This window comes from Poeciliopsis prolifica, unplaced genomic scaffold, assembly GCF_027474105.1.
Source record: "Poeciliopsis prolifica strain line A6 unplaced genomic scaffold, Auburn_PproV2 SCAFFOLD094, whole genome shotgun sequence".
Lineage (NCBI taxonomy): Eukaryota > Metazoa > Chordata > Actinopteri > Cyprinodontiformes > Poeciliidae > Poeciliopsis > Poeciliopsis prolifica.
In genome coordinates, this window is record NW_026562469.1 from 562,501 (window position 1) to 581,526 (window position 19,026).

The 19,026-nt window shown below is 49.8% G+C and overlaps 1 protein-coding gene across 1 annotated transcript in view; it reads right to left on the bottom strand.

The window, feature by feature from the left end:
* col12a1b (collagen, type XII, alpha 1b) overlaps positions 1-19,026 on the bottom strand; it is a 107,017-nt gene that overhangs the window by 27,562 nt on the left and 60,429 nt on the right. The window contains 33 exon segments of the mRNA XM_055022999.1: positions 1-81; positions 166-312; positions 983-1,012; positions 1,015-1,101; positions 1,280-1,409; positions 2,559-2,628; positions 2,630-2,699; positions 3,528-3,545; positions 3,548-3,610; positions 3,613-3,655; positions 4,222-4,364; positions 4,794-4,923; positions 5,410-5,549; positions 5,636-5,765; positions 5,857-5,996; positions 7,404-7,528; positions 7,597-7,601; positions 7,635-7,774; positions 7,872-8,001; positions 8,552-8,691; positions 10,086-10,215; positions 11,318-11,457; positions 11,540-11,669; positions 11,906-12,045; positions 12,114-12,243; positions 12,990-13,138; positions 13,242-13,371; positions 13,831-13,970; positions 15,304-15,321; positions 15,408-15,540; positions 16,004-16,143; positions 16,812-16,941; positions 18,114-18,250. The exon segment at positions 1-81 is cut by the window's left edge and continues 36 nt beyond it. Coding sequence (XP_054878974.1) covers positions 1-81; positions 166-312; positions 983-1,012; positions 1,015-1,101; positions 1,280-1,409; positions 2,559-2,628; positions 2,630-2,699; positions 3,528-3,545; positions 3,548-3,610; positions 3,613-3,655; positions 4,222-4,364; positions 4,794-4,923; positions 5,410-5,549; positions 5,636-5,765; positions 5,857-5,996; positions 7,404-7,528; positions 7,597-7,601; positions 7,635-7,774; positions 7,872-8,001; positions 8,552-8,691; positions 10,086-10,215; positions 11,318-11,457; positions 11,540-11,669; positions 11,906-12,045; positions 12,114-12,243; positions 12,990-13,138; positions 13,242-13,371; positions 13,831-13,970; positions 15,304-15,321; positions 15,408-15,540; positions 16,004-16,143; positions 16,812-16,941; positions 18,114-18,250 — 3,609 coding nt within the window.

Below are 19,026 nucleotides of genomic sequence, written 5' to 3' on the forward strand. Positions count from 1 at the left end.
CCGCGCGGTGCGGACTCCACTTGATGCAGAAGCCGTCATGGCCGACGTCGTAGGTCTCGATGTTGGTGACGTTCAGGTAAACTGCAGCCATCAGAACAACAAGCCGTCATGACAGCAGCCTCCATACTAACCTGAACTCCCATCATGCATCTGGGTGGGACCTACGCGTGGTTCCCTCTCCTATAAGCGGAGCGCTGATGCCGGTGTTGTACTGAGCCAGAACCTTCACATCGTAGGTGGTTCCAGGCTCCAGGTTGGTCAGCGTGAACGAGGTGACGTCACCCACAAAGAAGTCCACAGGCTGGTTCTTACCTGGAACCACAACAGAGGCTGCAAGGTCCAAAAGGAACCAGAGGAACCAGAGAGGAACCAGAGAGAAACAAGAAGAACCAGAGGAACCAGAGAGGAACCAGAGAGAAACAAGAAGAACCAGAGAGGAACCAGAGAGGAACCAGAAGAACCAGAGGAACCAGAGAGGAACCAGAGAGAAACAAGAAGAACCAGAGAGGAACCAGAGAGAAACAAGAAGAACCAGAGGAACCATAGAGGAACCAGAGAGGAACCAGAGAAACCAGAGAGAAACAAGAAGAACCAGAGGAACCATAGAGGAACCAGAGAGGAACCAGAGAGGAACCAGAGAGAAAACAAGAAGAACCAGAGAGGAACCAGAGAGGAACCAGAGATGAACCAGAGAGGAACCAGAGGAACCAGAGAGGAACCAGAAGAACCAGAGAGAAACAAGAAGAACCAGAGAGGAACCAGAGAGGAACCAGAGAGAAACAAGAAGAACCAGAGAGGAACCAGAGAGGAACCAGAGATGAACCAGAGAGAAACAAGAAGAACCAGAGAGGAACCAGAGGAACCAGAGAGGAACCAGAAGAACCAGAGAGAAACAAGAAGAACCAGAGAGGAACCAGAGAGGAACCAGAGGAACCAGAGAGAAACCAGAGGAACCAGGTGAGACAGATTGAGCAGCGCTCACCTTGAGGCGAGTAGATAAGCCGGTACCCTGAACCGGAGCAGAGACGGGCTCCCAGGACACCCGAAACCTGGTGTACCACTCATCTGAGACCCGCAAGTTTCTGGGACTCAGCATGCCGACTGGAGAACCGGGAGAGGAGCCGTCAGTTCCAGTGGATCTGGAGGAGCTAAGCTAACGGCTTTGAGGCGCTATTAGCTACTTGCTAAGCTAATGGTTTTGATTCGGCTTGAGCTGCCTGCTAAGCTAACGGTTCTTGTTAAGCTAACTGTTTTGAGCCAGGCTGCTGGACTTGCTTACTTGTCCGTCCGTTCCCGTTCAGGGACCCTCCGGGCCCCTCGGCATAGATGGCCTCCACGGTGATGTTGTAGGGCGTGTCTGGGAGCAGATTGGGCAGCATGGCGTTGTTCCGATTCCCTGGAGCCATTGTCTGGGACATCAGGAGACAGAAAGGCGTTGCAGTTTCATAGAGCAGGATTTAAGACGCTCTACTTAATGTGTTTGGTTCTCCGGTTCTGGAGATTTGGATTATCATTTCCACTGAAGTACTGAAGTTTATGGACTTCATCTGCTTTTCATTCGGTTTTATTAGGAAGACCCTAATGTAAGTGCTACATTTAGCATGTAAATCAAAACAAACTAAAATGCTAATTTTAGCTTAAATGCTTTCATTAGCATGAGGCTATAAGTAGCACGTTGACCTCCAGTTATGGACTCCATTTAAGATGTAATCACGTGCAATAGCTAAGTTTAGCTAAAGTGCTTAGGTCAGATAAAATGAATTCAATATAATGTAGGGTATTGATAGCATGTTGACTAGCACTGAGGCATTCCATTCAATTTGTTAAGTTTAGCTGCTAAATCCAACTTAGCTGCAATGCTAATGGAAAGTTAACATCATCAGCATGTAGGTTATTAGTAACATGTTGACTGACATCAGCGTACTCCGTTCAGTACGCAAACACTAACGTGTAAGCTAAAATTGGCTAAAAGTGTTGTTGGCAGCATCTTGTCCAACAGGCATGTGGATCTCCAGCAACAGCAACATAATTCAATTAAAGACTGTTTTAATGAGGAAAACTGGGATTTTACAGCTTAAATTCTTCTGGGACCAAAAGCTGAGTCGCTGCAGAACGGTTGGCGGTTCTGGTGAAGGTAATGGTTCGGTACCGCAGAGGTTCTGCTCAGTCTGCAGCGACTCACTGGCAGTTCCCAGAGCTCATAATAACGTCATTATGCTCCCCGTGACAGTGTTGGTCCAACAGAGGCTGTAATTAGCTGCGCTAACGGTGATTCATAGGCTGGAGGAGGCCAGGGAGTCCTGGGGAGTGACCTCATCGCATAGCTTAGCCGCAACGTCAGCAGAGTTTACTCAAAACAAAGCCAGAGCGTAAAAACAGATCCTTTGTTTCCAGCAGAGAGGTTTTAACCAAGCAGTTTGTTCCGAGAACTAGAGTGACTTCAGCTGAGACTGCTCTGTCTGGATCCCGGCCCAGGTTCTGCTAACAGAACCAGAACCGCTGGTCTACCTTTCGGGTTTTTATCGATTCCTGTGTCCAAAACGGAAAGCTGAACTCACAAACTCTGTGATGGGGTCTCCGGTCATGGGAGCGTAGGCGATCCTGTACTGGCGGACCGGGCCCTCGGCGGTCCCAGCCGATCGTCAGGCTGCTGGTGGTGGCGTCGTACACGCGCAGGTTCCTAGGGCCGGCTCGAGGCACTGGAACACACACAGTTGGAAAACACACTGACTCCACATGGATTGGCTTTTAAACCTGCAGGGAGAGGAAATGTGTCCGGAGCTCCACAGGGACGCTGTCCGGCTCCCTTTAGTTTCTGTCTGCAGGTGATTCTCTGGTTTTTATTCTGTCTCAGATTTGGAAGCTGAAAATCAGCAAATCACATCGACGACTAAACGTCAACGTAAAAACAAAACGAAAAAACCATCAGGAACGTTTTAAGTTTGAAAATGACCATTAACCAGTTTTATAAAATAAAAATAGATGAATAAAAGTACAAAATAAAATAATGATTTATCATTTTAATTAAGTCTTTAAAAATTAAATAAATAAAAAATACCAATAAATTTTTTTTTATAAACATTAAAACATATAAATTACTATTGTAAACAAAAAATGGCCATTGAAAATAAAATAATAAAGACCAATAAAAATAAATGAAAATTCTAACAAAAGTAAATAACCTTGTCACGCATTTTATGAATAAAGTATTAACTGCTGTGCTTTAAGCTAAAATTGGGCTCAACATTCATCTACACCACTCAGATTGTGTCACTGTTGTTTCAAGGTCAGTTTGTGACGTTTTATGATGTGATCATGTTTGTCATGGCAAAGATTAAAAATCTGAGTAAAATAAAATGCATTTCTTCATTCTTACTCTGCTACTAATTAATTATTTAGATGATAATCTAACTTTTTACAGGAATCCTGTTTCGTTTTAAAGTGCGGTTCTCCTGACCCGGTTCTTTCATCAAAGCTCAGGGATTTGGTTGCAGAGAACCAGAACCGGCCTTGGGTCGGGTTCTTACGCGTTTTGCCGTCGCCTTGACCGGCGCCCCCTCGCCGTCGGCGTACAGCGCAGAGACGGTGATGGCGTAGGGCGTGTCCGGATCAGGTTGTCCAGGTAGGCGTTGGTGATGCTTCCAGGAACCAGAACCTTCCCGACCAGAGAGAAAGCAAAAACAGAAAATATTAATATTACATAAATAAATTGCAAAAATGAATACAAAATACAAATACATCTATACAAATTATAAATGTAAAAGCGATGAAAACGGGAACCAGAGCGCTCAGAAAATTTATTACAATAATGATAAAATGAAATAAACTCTGAAACATTGACTTTAGCAAAAAAACAACAAAGAACTGCCAGAAGGACTGCCGGGCCAGATCGGGTCGGGTTCTGACTGGTTTACTGGGCTGGGGGTGAATCCCAGCAGGACAGCCAGCTGGGAGACCCGGACCGGATCAGGACCGGGTCACAGACAGAGACGCTCCTGCAGATGGACCAAAACAAATCCTGAACTTCCAGGAAGTTAAAAAGTTCTGACTCGTTTCCTGACCCGACTGCTTCCCTCAGTTTGACGCTTCTTCAGATTCACACAAAATCATTTACTAAATGAAACAAAACGAAGCCGATTGGACCAGACCGGATCCATTATCACGTCTGCCCCCGTTCGCGGCCCGGTTCTGACCCGGTTTCTGCGGCAGTGTGTGACTCACCGACTCGGCGGCCCGGGCGCCGCTCAGCGGGACGTAGGCCACGCGGTACTGCTGCACCCGGCCCGACGCCGCCTCCCAGCGGGCGTTCAGGCTGTTGGGCGTCGGGTTGTACACCTGGATGTTCCTGGGCGGCGTCCGTGGAACTGCATGGGTCAGAGGTCAACACAAGGTCAGGCAGAAACACACCCAGAGCGGCCCGGTCCGGGTTCTTCCAGGGGTCAGAGGTCGTTTGGTCTCTGAACCCGTCGACCCGGTTGGGGGAAGATGCCAGTTTTACAGCAAGAGTTAAGCAACCAAATGTACAAAACGACAAAATGAAAGCAGAAGCTTCTTTTCCCAGATCAGCACCACCAACTGGGAAAACTGGAGTCACTGGTGAAAAACTCGTCAACATGCTAAAACTTTTATGAATAAGGAGGAAAGGAGGAAAACACTGAGGCCAGAACATCAACCCCGACCGACCGGGTCCGGTCAGAACCCGGTCCAAACCCAGGAAACAGAAGCAGGGGAAAACACAGCTGACAGACCAGAGAGGTGAACGGTGGGTTCTGCCGAACCGGGTCGGTACTTACGGGTCTTTCCTCTGTCAGCCTGGCGCAGGCCTTCGCCCTCGGGGTAAACAGGAACCACGGTAACGATGTAGGGCGTGTCCGACAGCAGGTTCTTCAGGACCGTGTCCGTGGTTCCGCCCGAAACCTGCTCCTGTTTCCCACGGAGACAGAGAGGTGGGTTGGTTCTGACCCAGAACTAAGCCAAGAAACTTTCCTCTTAAAGAGCCGGTGCTACGTGTTTTCCAGTCAGGAACTATGGTATCGTCAAGATATGAAGATACCGTCGAGATATTTTGATGTTTGGTATTTTCATGTCTTGACGATACTATTTAACACCTTGAAATTGTGTGTCTGTCTCTTTAAGAAGCTCCTCCTCCAGAAAGTCATGGCTCCTGTATTAATCCCTTAACGTTTTTACCAGTACTGCTCTGAACAGCAGTTCCTGTAATGAGCTCACCACATGTTTGCTAATTGCTCCTGGCTAGTCTGAAGGAGCTAAGTTCTCCTGGGAAAACACTTGAAAAAGATGAAACACGTTAGTTTTACACGATACCGGCCCTTTAAAGATCGAAAGATTTCCTCAGAATCCAGAGAAATATTGAGTTTAATCCAGAACCAGTCCGGCCCGGCCCCCCACCATGTCCTCGGCGCCGCCGGCTGCTGGCACATAAAAGATGCGGTACTGGCGGACGTTGCCCTCGGCCGCCTCCCAGCGGACCTTCAGGGAGCTGGTGGTCGGGTCGGTGACTTGCAGGTTCTTCACCCCACCCAGAACCTCTGCGAACAGACCACAGAGATCGATCAGAACCCCTGGTGGTCTGCAGAACCACGGCCCAGCCCAGTCCGGTTTGGGAGGAACTCACTGGTTTTCCCATTCTCAGAAATGCGCTTTCCCTCCACGTCCTCGTAGATGGGGATGACGGTCACTTGGTACTCGGTGTCCGGGCTGAGCTCCGTCAGAACCGTGCTGCTGGTGAGCCCGGAAACCTGCGTCTGCAGCACAAACACAGCATGAGCGCCTCGCTCCCGACCGTTCCTCACTCAGAACCGGTCCAGGTGGAACCAGAGTTACACTCCCACCCACCGCGCTCTCGGCGCCACCGGCCGCCACCGCGTACAGGACCCGGTACTGACGGACGTCGCCCTCGGCCGGCTCCCAGCGGACCCTCAGGGAGCTGGTGGTCGGGTCGGTCACCTGCAGGTTCCTCACTCCGCCCAGCGGCTCTGAAAGGAGCGACACGGTGTGTGATTTACCCTGTGGGCCGCGGCGGACGGGCCTCGGCGGACGGGCCGCGGCGGACGGGCCTCGGCGGACGGGCCGCGGCGGACGGGCCGCGGCGGACGGGCCGCGGCGGACGGGCCGCGGCGGACGGGCCGCGGCGGACGGGCCGCGCGGACGGGCCGCGGCGGACGGGCCGCGGCGGACGGGCCGCGGCGGACGGGCCGCGGCGGACGGGCCGCGGCGGACGGCCGCGGCGGACGGGCCGCGGCGGACGGGCCGCGGCGGACGGGCCGCGGCGGACGGGCCGCGGCGGACGGGCCGCGGCGGACGGGCCGCGGCGGACGGGCCGCGGCGGACGGGCCGCGGCGGACGGGCCGCGGCGGACGGGCCGCGGCGGACGGGCCGCGGTTGCCCCGTCACCAACTGCAAAGGGCTTTATCCTGCTCCTAAACACGCTGCTTCAGCTCCTGTCCTCAGGTCTCACAGTAAAGCACATCCAAACACCTGAAGTGACTCCAGGTCTGCCAACCGGCCTGAGCTCTCAGGGATAAATGTGTCTGGATTCCTGGGAACATCCTAAAGGATCATCCCATCCCTGTTGTAAGCGTGCTGGTTTAAGGAGTTTCCATCTGAAGAACTGCTGCATATTTTAACCTTTCAAACGGTTCAGATGGTCGTTTCTGCAGCAGCAACTGAAAACAGACATTTGGGTCAACGGACAGCAACTAGCAACACGGCAACGTCCGAAACCTACGAGAGGAACTGCTGATCCAGAAACAGGCCTTTAGCTAGTTTATCTATAGAACTGAACTAGATAGCTAACTAGCTAAACAGAGGAATACTGCATCACTTAATGGGGTCAGGAGTCGTTTCTCCTTGTTCGAGTCCAGCTAATTTGTTGTGTCCATGGCTACCAATGGCTAGACGCGTACCTTTCCATCATGCCATATTTGATATCTTTCTGATCACGCTTACTTATAAAGTATGTAGATGTTAACGTCACGTGAAAAGGGTCAAAATATTTCTGTATGTATGTAGTATGTTACGGATAATACGCTAAGTATATGTATAGTACAACTAAACTATTAAAATAGTAAAAACGCAGTACATTTCAGTTTTAGTAATTCATAAACGTATGCTTTGATAAATTAAAATATGGAGCAGAAGTATACAAGTACTGGCAGAGTAAACTAAGGATCGTACTTTAAAGCATACTTAAGGACGTGAAGCTCCTGCAGCATTTCCTGGACAGCTTAAAACGAACTCTGACCTTACAACAAACCCTGACCCCTTCGGGCTGCGATCTCTCCTGGCTGGTTCGCCACCCAGAGAAACGGCTGTAATCGGGTCGGACCCGTTTGGACCGGTCTGCAGATCGGTCAGACACAAGCGTTTTCTGGTGGACCTACTCGTCCTGCCCTGGTCCTCCTGCCGGATCCCCTCCACGTCGGGGTAGACAGGAACCACGGCCACGCTGTAGAGCGTGTTGGCCTCCAGGTTCCTCAGGACTGTGGTGGTGGTGCCACCAGAAAACCTCCTCCTGTTGGACATCGATCGATAAGAGCTGATCAGTTTCTGCTGGACCTGAGGATGAATGTTTGCTTCTCCTCAGGTCAGCTGGAAGAGGAAACGGCTCTCACCACTTCCTGTTCTCCTCCTGGCTGGGCGGCATAGAAGACCTTGTACGTTCGGACGTTTCCCACGGCCGGGTCCCAGCGGACGGTCAGCGTGCTGATGGAGGGATCCACCACCTTCAGGTTCTTCACTCCGCCCAGCGGATCTGGAGGAAAACGTGAGTTTTTATCAGCTCTCATTTGGGTTTCACTGTAAAACCAGTTTCTGTAAAACTCTCTCATCTGGAGAGGAAAGCGTCTCACTTGTCTTCCCCGTCTCAGACATGGACTCCCCCTCCATCTCCGGGTAGACGGGGACGACGGTGACCGAGTACTCCGTGTCCGGCTGCAGCTGCTTCAGGACAATGCTGGACACGGTTCCAGGGACCTGGTCCTGTTTGACAGGAAGAGGGTCACTGAGGCCCGACTCTGCTAGATCCACTGGATGAACCTCTGTTTGGAATCTCAGCTTTCTCCAGGATAAATATGGAAAATATGAATCTGGAAAGATCAGCTTCCCGTATCCTCTCCTCCTCTCTGTGCATTTCAAACCATTGACAGAAATCTCTGCAGGAAATTCAGACTGAAATGTTGTATTTATATTTTCAACTTGTCCAAAATTTGAGTGGAAATGTGATTTTGAGTCTTAACTTTAGAAATGTGAAGGAATTTGTGTCAGGGATCCCAAACAAAGGGGAATCTTCATGCAGGTTAGAGGCTGATGGTGGAACTGAATGTTGGAAACTAAATTCCTCCAGAAGCTGTTCAGGACTTCAGACATTCATTCAGGAAGAAGGAAAACCTCAACAATCAAACTGCTGAGGTTTGGAAACTGACTTCAGGTTAAAACTGAGCAGCAGAGGAAAAGGAAAGCCACTATATTCTCATTTGAATCTTAAAAACAGTTATTTTGTCCAACGCGTCGTCTTCGGAGCGGATCTCACCACTTCCTGTTCTCCTCCTGGCTGGGCGGCATAGAGGACCTTGTACGTTCGGACGTTTCCCTCGGGCGGCTCCCAGCGGACGTTCAGGGTGCTGGTGGTGGGGTCGGTCACCTGCAGGTTCCTGACGGATCCCAGCGGCCCTGAGCGCACAGCCACAAACATCACACTTCAAATCCTCCGGATTAGAGCCGGGCCTTTAGCTTCAGTATTTGTGTTCATGTCAGGTTTCTGCTTTAACAGCATGAGAACAGCTCAGTATGACACACTAGATTAAAAAATGGAAATAAATATAGAAATAATTTATGACATAGAATTAATTGTATTCTTCACTTAAATGTATTAATTTCATTTTAAAAACTGGAAATATATATTTATATGTAATTTATTATAGCAGCTATTGTGACAACAGAGTGAAGCAAACAGGAAGGAGTCGTATTGCTGTTGAAGCAGCCAATCAGACGTCAGGGTTTCCTCTGACCCCGCCCACTGACGGTTGGCCCACCGTCTGTTAACGGCTCCATCACAGGTAGGAAATTTATCCATATGTAACAATTATAAAGGTGAAGCTATATTCAATCAATTATTTTTGCATTTATCTCCAGTTTTAGTGAATTAATGATATTTCCTAAGTTATGTATTTATTATAATTTGGGACTCTTCACTCTCCATAAGCAACTTCATTTAAAGGGCCAGTGTTACATGTTTTCCAGGCACAAACAGACATTTTATACAACAAACGCAGAAACTATCTTAAGTCCAAATTTAACGCCTTGAAATTGGGTCTGTGTCTCTTTAAGAAGCTTCTGCTCTTCCTGAAGCTTGTATTCCAGGAAGTCATCCCAACATAACTCCTCTATTAACACTTTAACGTTTTCACCAGTGTTGCTCTGAGCAGCAGCTCCTGCAATGAGCTCAGCAGCTGTTTGCTAATTGCTGTTGGCTAGTCTGAAGGAGCTGAAAGGGGGAGGAGCTCAGCCTGGAAGGCGGGGCTAGGTCCACCCAGATGTTTTAACACCTGAACAGTTACCATGGAGCTTAAAGGATTTCTCAAACATGAAAGAATCAGAGCAACACTGCAAAAACATAATAGAAGTCAAAAGAATTGATTTTAGATGCTACCGGCCTTTTAATGTTCGTTTAAATCTGTTTTTTACGCGCTAACTTCCAACTAATTTATTGACTCATTGGGCTGTTGGAGCCAACCGACCAATCTCATTCCAGAACATGGCCTGCCAAGGCTACAGGCTCCGGCTCCAGGCTACAGACTCCGCCCCAAGGCTACAGACTCCGCCCCCAGGCTACAGACCCCACCCCCAGGCTACAGACTCCGCCCAAGGCTACAGACTCCGCCCCCAGGCTACAGACCCCACCCACAGGCTACAGACTCCGCCCCAAGGCTACAGACTCAGCCCCCAGGCTACGGGCTCCGCCCCCAGGCTACAGGCGGGGGCCTGTAGCTTAAAAAATGGAAATCAAGGGGGCTGCAGGCTGGGAGGCTGCAGGCTCCGCCCCCTCCGGGCCGGTCGGTACTCACTGGTCTTGCCGCTGTCGGTCAGGCTGGGCCCGTCTCCCTCGGCGTAAACCGGCACCACGGTGACAGTGTAGCTGGTGTCGGGTAGCAGCCTCTGCAGGACGGTGGAGGTGGTGCTCTCAGACACTTGTTCCTGCCGGAGACACAGGAAGTGAGGTCAGTACAGGAAGTGAGGCCAGAAAAGTCAGAGTTCTGTAGAACCAGCAGCTTGTCCTGCAGGGGAAGCTGACGGAGACGTTTGGCTTGAATGTATTGAAATGACAGAAGGATTTGGATCTCTGCAGCGTCTGAGGAGTCAGACGTTTCTCTGTCGGGATTTAAAAACAGTAAATCCACAAACTGAAGAATCCGTCCGGACCAGCCGAGGTCGTAGTTTCCTGGCAGCAGCCGGCGCTGCTGTCTGACGCTGGAGTGCAGGGATTATCCCGTCAGAGGCAGCGCGCCATAAATCCCTACCGAGGCTTTGATCGGCTCTCCGGAGACGACGGTACGAAACCCCGACTGCCGCTAGCCGCCCTGCCGCAGGAGGCTCAACATGTCAGGCTGAAAAACGATCAGCAGGATTATTTTTCATCCCCAGAAACTCCCCAAGTTACTGCGATGGGAGCAAAGCCATCGGCTGAAACACACTGAGAGACGATTCCTCAGGCAGAAATGTGACCTAAAGTAAACATTTCACTAATCAAAAGAAGCTCTCAAGTTCCAGCTGCCTGTATCCAAGCATGTTGAAGAAAAGTTGAGTGGAAGGAAAATGTAATCCTTTCAGAGCTGTGAGCAGTTACTGAGAACTTCTGCTCTGCTATTTATTTATTAAATTACTTTTAAAATTTTCTGGGAAACGTTGAGTTTTAATTTAATGTTAAGCCAGAATCCTGAGCTGTCAGAAAAATAAAACTCTGAATGAAATGAATATTTTGTATGGAAGTTTCTGAACTCAACGAGACAAAGAACAACTGTTAATCATACAATCTTCAGAGAGGCATCAGGAAATGGCCTTTGACCTCCCAAAGCTTGACGCTGCAGAGATAGGATGAGCTGCAGATCGTTTAGCCGTTTCTGTGTCCAGTGATGGAGGCAGGACTCGGATAGCAACAGTTTGTAAAGATGAACGGTTAGGAGTATCATTTTGCTCTGAAGTATTTCTGCTGTTTTAATGTTTCTGTCCTCGCTGGATTTTTCCCGGTTTGATCTGGTAGTTCTCAGTAGTTTTCGGGTCGGTAGTTTGATGACCTCACCACGATTTCCAGGCCGCCGTTCGCCGGGACGTAGATGACCTTGTAGCCCTGGACGTTGCCGTCGGCGGCGTCCCAGTTGACGGTGAGCGTGGTGATGGTGGGATTGCTGACCCTCATGCCGCTGACGCCGCTCAGAGGCACTGTGGGCAGAAACACGCCGACATGTCGGGTCAGAGGTCGAGTGTAAGGAAAGGCGAGCCCAAACGTTCTGCGGCAGCGTACACGTCTTCCCGTCCTCAGACTGGCGCCGGCCTTCGCGCGCCGGGTACACCGGCACCACGGACACGGTGTACTGCGTGTCGGGCTGCAGGTTCCTCAGGACGATGGCCGTGGTTCCAGTTGGAACCTGTTCCTGTAACAGACGGACCCGGTCAGAGTGGCGCCCGGTCAGAACGCCACCGGTCAGAGCGGCGCCCGGTCAGAGCGGCGCCCGGTCAGAGCGGTGCCCGGTCAGAACGCCACCCGGTCAGAGCGGCGCCCGGTCAGAGCGGCGCCCGGTCAGAACGCCGCCGGTCAGAACGCCGCCGGTCAGTCGGCGCCCGGTCAGAACGCCGCCGGTCAGTCGGCGCTCTGCTTGGCAGTTCTCACCATTTCCTCTCGGCCGCCGGCGGTGGGAACATAGAAAACCTTGTAGAGGCGCACGGCGCCGTCGGCGGGGTCCCAGCGGACGTTCAGGGAGGTCATGGTGGGGTCGCTCACCATCAGGTTCTTCACGCCGCCTAACGCTCCTGAAGCAGACAGACCGCCGCTCAGCCGACAGAGTTTTTCTCCGAGTCATGCCGAGTTTGGGACTTACTGGTTTTCCCGTTTTCAGACATCCTCTTTCCGTCTCCCTGAGCGTAAACCGGAACCAGCGTGACGGAGTACAGCGTGTCGGGCTGCAGGCCGCGCAGGATGGTGGCCGTGGTTCCCGCCGACACCGTTTCCTGTTTGCAGCAACAAGCCACACTAATCAGCTGCTCGGAGACACAGCATCAGACCGGCGTGACCTGCAGCTTTCTCAGAATATAATCTGCTATTTCACGTTCTGAACACTGCTGCTCTGGGTCAGAGCTGGTCTCGGCACCAGGAGGAGAGCTGGAGATCCGTTACAGGAAATCGGTCAGAGGGAGTCGCTGCTGGAACCGTGAGCCGGCGTGGATCAGACTGTTTTAAGGAACACCTCTGTTATAACTTCAAAGACATGTTGTATTTTAACTCACTTTTTCTGTGTTTTTTGTTCATGTGATTTCTTGATTGTGTGTTTATAATATCTTTTTGTTGCTTGGCTCTTCCTGTCTTGGGATTACAGATGGAAATGAGCAGCTATGCTGTAATCTGGCTCATTTACAGTCTGGACAGAAGTATTGATTGTTCATTAATGTGTCCCTAATAAATTAAAATAAAAATTCTCATTTAGCCGTGGCGGCTATCGGTAAATAAAAAGTTAGCTCTGCTTTTAGCATATTAGCGCTGATAGCTAACACCTCCTCCACAGGAAACTAGGGCGTTTCCATAGCAACCGCTGACTCAGCATTTTCCCGCTTCACCCCACAGCTTCTTTCAGCACATTGAAGACCGAAACCCTGCAAGGTTTCCAGACCAGAATAAGAGCTCGGCTCAGCCTGACCCAGCAGCAGAACTTTAACTAGGCCAGTTACACAGTTAAGCGCTGAGGGAAGCGGGTTCCTACCAGTCCTACCATGCTCTCCGCTCCTCCGGCTGCCGGAGCGTAAATCACTTTGTACTCGTTGACCCGGCCCTCCGCCGGCTCCCAGCGCACGTTCAGCGTCGTCATGGTGGGGTTGAGCACCTGCAGGTTCCTCACACCGCCAAGGGGCTCTGCAGCGGAAAACAGCTCCACTCTGTCAGCTTTCTCTGATTTACTGGACTAACACTTCATCCCAGTGGCTCCCAGTGGCTCCCAGTGGCTGCGGACACTTACTGGTTTTCCCCTCTCCGCTGATGTCCCTGCTGGCGCCTGATGGGTAGACGGCTGCCACGGTAACAGAGTACGGCGTGTCAGGCTGCAGCTGCTGCAGGATGATGTTGGTCTTCTTCCCGCCGACCTGCAGCTGCTCACAGGAAACACAACGGCAGATTACACACGGCTCTATAATCTCAGATTATGGTTTCTAATGTCCCAGCTGACTGTTTGTTGGATCTGTGAAGCCTGAAGCAAATCCAGGCCTTTCCTGGTTCTGAGGTCCATCTGTCCGCCGCCCCAACCTGCTGCCTGAAGTCACAACATCTCAGAAACTCAAAACTCCAGCTCCTTTCTGCAGTCCGCAGACAGAGGAGGATCCGGTCTGTATATTTTTGCATTATGACATTTCTCTCTTGCGTTTGAGAGAAAACACTTTGATTGGTCAAAACTGATTGGAAATCATTAAATAAGTTCAGTTCATTGAACGTTCTCACATAATTGTAAAGTCATGACTTTATTGTGTTATTATCAAACTTTTTGAAGCATTATCCCTTTGCTCTCTGATCATCATGATGAATCCCCCTCCAGGATCCGGGCCGGGTCTTACCGTCTGAGGCTCGCCGCCAGCCACCGGCAGATATGTGACCTTGTAGTTCTTGACGGGACCAGGAGCGGCGTCCCACTTCACGGTCAGCGAGGAGACGGTGGCGTTGAACACCCTCAGGTTCCGCGGCGGCTCGGGTCGCACTGGAGGCAGAGAGAGGACGCAGTGAGGGGGGGGTTGATGAAGGTGATGATAATGATGATGATGATGGTTCCTCTGCAGCAGGTCATGGAGCTGCAAAGGTCAGGATTAGGATGGGAGCAGCAGGATGATGATGATGATGAGTGAAGCTGGAGCGGAACCGGCCTTCAGAACCCCGACTGTTCAACCCAAACCCAACGGTTCTGGTTGGTGCAGAACCAATTATCTGACCCAGCTTCACAAGCAGCACCATGAAGACTGAGGACCAGAGCACAGCTCCACATTAGCCTAGAGCAGCCTAAGCTAACGCTAACCTATCAATGTCTAACACTCAGCTAACCAGGGCAATCCAAGGGTAATGCTAATCGATCAGAGTTTAATGCTAGGCTAACCAGGGCTAACGGTAGGCTAACGAAGGCTAAGGCTAACCTATCAAAGTCTAACTCTAGGCTAACGAACTATAATGCTATTAGGCTACGCAACAATAATGCTAACCTATCCAGGATAACAATAGGCTTACTAATGATAACGCTAAGCTATCATAGACAATTTTTAGACTGCTTTGCAAATGGACAGTAAAGGAAGAAGACCATCCGAGGCTACTGCTAGTGAGTTGTCTCCTTCCGATTGGCCAGCATCAGATGTTCAGTTAGCAGTAGCAGTTTATCGTTGATTAGGTCATCAGCTAGCTTTGGGATGAATATAGCATCTATACTATCCACCGCTGGGTACGTTACATTATGAACTTTGACCCTAATAGTGCATCATAGAGATGAAAATCCAGGATCAGGTTAAGCCTGTAGCAGCAGCAGGATGGCTGAACAACATGCGACAACATGGATCCACATGATGGTGAGATTATGGAGACACACAGCTGATGATGATGATCATGACTCTGCGTTCACACCACAGCCAGAGGCTGCTTTACACCTTCTTTACTGCAGCAAAGCTAACCCTGAAGGCCACCTAAGCTAACCCTGAAGGCCAGCTAAGCTAACCCTGAAGGCCAGCTAAGCTAACCCTGAAGGCCAGCTAAGCTAACCCTGAAGGCCACCTAAGCTAACCCTGAAGGCCAGCTAAGCTAACCCTGAAGGCCTAAGCTAACCCTGAAGGCCAGCTAAGCTAACCCTGAAGGCCAGCTAAGCTAACCCTGAAGGGCAGCTAAGCTAACCCTGAAGGGCAGCTAAGCTAACCCATAGCTAAAGGAGATGCTGCTGGTGGTGTGAACGCACAGCGAAGCTCTGAAACACAAACATGCTGAGACACGAACGCTGACACCTGTCACCTCAAAGTGTGAACAAACTCTGAGAAGGTCATGACCTCTCAGTGACCTACCATCTGCAGCCTTCAGCACTAGAAAGAGACGCCAAGAAGAAGCACGTTATTCCAGGTCAACTCAGAGCAGAAGGTTCAGCCGAGATGGGGGCGGGATCACTTACAGGTCCGCTCGGTTCCGATCAGGTCCTCGCTCTCCGACTCGTCGGGATAGATGGCCGTGATGGTGACCGTGTACTCTGTGTCCGGATCCAGGTTCTCCAGAACGTACGAGTTCTCATCCTTGTTCAGGATTTCCTGTTGAAACCAAGAAACATTCCAAAACTTTGCATCTCTGCTAACTCTGAAACTGTGCAGTGCACTTAGCTTCCCCTACATTCATTTTTTCAGAAAAATTCTGAAGTGCTAAATTATTTTGTTGATTTAGCAGCTAACATTCATTGTGCTCTGTTAAATACTACATCGGCAGCGCGACCTAGCACTAGCTTCTGCTAAATACCATTTTGGTGTAGCGCTTTAGCATTCGCAGAAGTCATGCTTCTTTATGGTTGGTGATGCCAACCACTGCACCGGGTCCAGATTTCAACCTTCTAACCTGCTGGTGTGAGGTCATTACTTCCCAGTGAAACAGCCACACAGCATAATGCTGCCACCACCATGCAACATTATCTAAGTAGAGACCCTGAAGAGTCTAAGTAGATAGTTTCCCAGGGATAAAACACTGAGCAGATATATTTCAGTACTTTGGATGACAGCTTACGTTCTTGAAGTCGTTTTCGCCCTTCCTGGCCCATGCGATCCGGTAGAGCGCCACATCTGGAGCGCCATGTTCCCAGGTGGCTCTGAAGGAGTTCTGGGTCACCTCAGAGAACCGCAGGTTCTTGGGAGCCGGGACAACATCTGTGTAAGGAGACAGGAAGCAGATCTGACCACAGGTTGGAGTGAAACAGCCTGAGGTTCACAGGCTGGAGGCAGCACAAATCCCAGCTGGTCCCAGCAGAACCTGGAGTCTGGTTTGGGTCGGGAAAAAGTCTGAAAACTGGAGCAGGAATCAGATTTTACTCCAACATTCCTGCAGATTCCAGAGGAAAGAACCAGGGCAGCCTTTAAGCCACCAATCTACAAGTGTCTGGTTGTGCAGAAAGACGGATGAGGCTGCTGGGACTCGACCAGAACCTTAGCGGTTCTGGTTCAGAAAATTAAACCTCTCAAGACCAAAGTTGTGCTAAAAAATCCGGAAAGCATCCAGAAATGACACCAGCTGCTCAGAACTTCCTATCTGCAAACTGGACCAGAACCAGTAGAGGTAATAAAACTGTCAACACTTTAATTCTGAGGTTTGTCCTGGTGATCCAACAGTACCAGGTCCAGTCCTGTGGCCCAATAGAACCATGATTACACCATGAGTCTGAGCTGATATTCACCCTAAAAACCTGCAGCTTACCGATGAAATGTAGAACCGAGCCAGAAAAGGTCGGGCCACCTCAGAACCAGAACCATAAAACTGACAAACTGAGTTACTAACTGCACCTGGAAGTGATCTGAGCCTGAATAAGCCGGGTCCGGACCTGTGATGGCGGTTCCGAGCATGGGGGCGGCGGGTCCCTCGTCGTACATGGGGGTGACAGCGACGTCGTACTCCGTCTGGGAGATCAGGCTGGTCAGCTGCAGCGTGACGATGTCACCGTTCACCTCCACCTGCGGGCGACAGTTACCGGTCAGAACCGGTTCCAGAAAGCTGCGGCGCTATTTCTAGATCTGATGAGCTTTAATCAGACCCAGGAGAGTCTAGAGGTGAAACCATGTTTATTTGAGGGAAAATGTTCCAGAGCAGCAGGAAGCGAGAAGGAACGCCAGACTGATCTGGGCCGATTCGGGTCATCCATCAGAACCTTCTGGTGCAGGAGGAAAGTGAGGAGGACAGGGAAAATCCAGTCAGAACCAGAACCTGGACCGCTTCAGCCATGACTGTGGCCAACAGCGAGAGCAGAACCTCCTGGAACCGGGCCTGGTATACGAGTCAGAGCGACTTGAAGAGCTCTGACTCTGACAGGCTACTTCCTGAAATGTAATGTTTTCCTCCTACAACCTATAACAACTTCCTGTTAGCTAAAGGGTACTTCCTGTTAGCTAGAGGGTACTTTCTGTTAGCTAGAGAGTATTTCTGTTAGCTAGAGAGTATTTTCTGTTAGCTAGAGGGTACTTTCTGTTAGCTAGAGGGTACTTTCTGTTAGCTAGAGAGTATTTTCTGTTAGCTAGAGAGTACTTTCTGTTAGCTAAAGGGTACTTCCTGTTAGCTAGAGGGTACTTTCTGTTAGCTAGAGAGTATTTTCTGTTAGCTAGAGGGTACTTTCTGTTAGCTAGAGGGTACTTCCTGTTAGCTAGAGGGTACTTTCTGTTAGCTAGAGAGTATTTTCTGTTAGCTAGAGGGTACTTTCTGTTAGCTAGAGGGTACTTCCTGTTAGCTAGAGAGTACTTTCTGTTAGCTAGAGAGTACTTTCTGTTAGCTAGAGAGTATTTTCTGTTAGCTAGAGGGTACTTTCTGTTAGCTAGAGGGTACATCCTGTTAGCTAGAGGGTACTTTCTGTTAGCTAGGGGGTACTTCCTGTTATCTAGAGGGTACTTCCTGTTTGCTAGAGGGTACTTCCTGTTAGCTAGAGGTTACTTCCTGTTTGCTAGAGGGTACTTCCTGTTAGCTAGAGGTTACTTCCTGTTTGCTAGAGGGTACTTCCTGTTAGCTAGAGGTTACTTCCTGTTTGCTAGAGGGTACTTTCTGTTAGCTAGAGCTAGAGGGTACTTCCTGTTTGCTAGAGGGTACTTTCTGTTAGCCTCGAACTAACAGGAAGTACTTCCTGGAACTTCTTGTTCACCTCTTTCAGCTCTCCCTCCTCAGGTTTGTAGGCGATCATGTATCTGCGGACGGCTCCAGGAGCTGCATCCCAGTTCAGCATCATGCTGCTGTGGGTGACGCCGCTGATCCTCAGCTCTCCAGCAGGGGACAGGGGTACTGAGGGAGAACAGAGACCTGTTAGAACCGGAACCAGAACCGGAACCGACCACCAGGTCAGTCCGGCTCACTGGATCCAGTCAGACAGCCGAGCTGCTCAGGCAGAAAATCCAGAAAACTGGGAGCTTCCTCTGATGCAGCAACGGTTAAAGGTCAAACTCCATTTTTTGGGTAATTTAGACACTGATGACAAAAAAGAGTGAAGTTTATTATTCAAGTTTATGTTTTCACCTTGGGATTCACTCATTTAAAATGTTGCAGCTTCAAACTAGATATTTAATCAAACTAAGTATCTAAGGTCTAAATATTTAGTTTGAAGCAAAAAAAAATTGTTTTCAAGCTAACCAGCTAAATATTTTATTTTGAGATAAATATATAACTTATGTAAATATTTAGTTCAAACTAGATGCTCCCATCAGATTCGTTGCTCCGGTTCCAATACAAACATCTATGAGGCCGATCACCGATCTCTGCTGATCTCCTGGATTGGCTCTTAATTTTTCACTTTAAGCATAAATTATTCTGTTATCTGGCAAAATGGAAAAAATGATCTGTAATAAATTCACCTAATTTAGCCATAACAGACATATTTAAATACATATCAGAAATGTGTCTCAGTTCCTGCTGCAGCTCTCAGCAGCTGGTCAACGTTGGCTCTGATTGGCTAGCTGGTCAACGTTGGCTCTGATTGGCTAGCTGGTCAACGTTGGCTCTGATTGGCTAGCTGGTCAACGTTGGCTCTGATTGGCTAGCTGGTTAACGTTGGCTCTGATTGG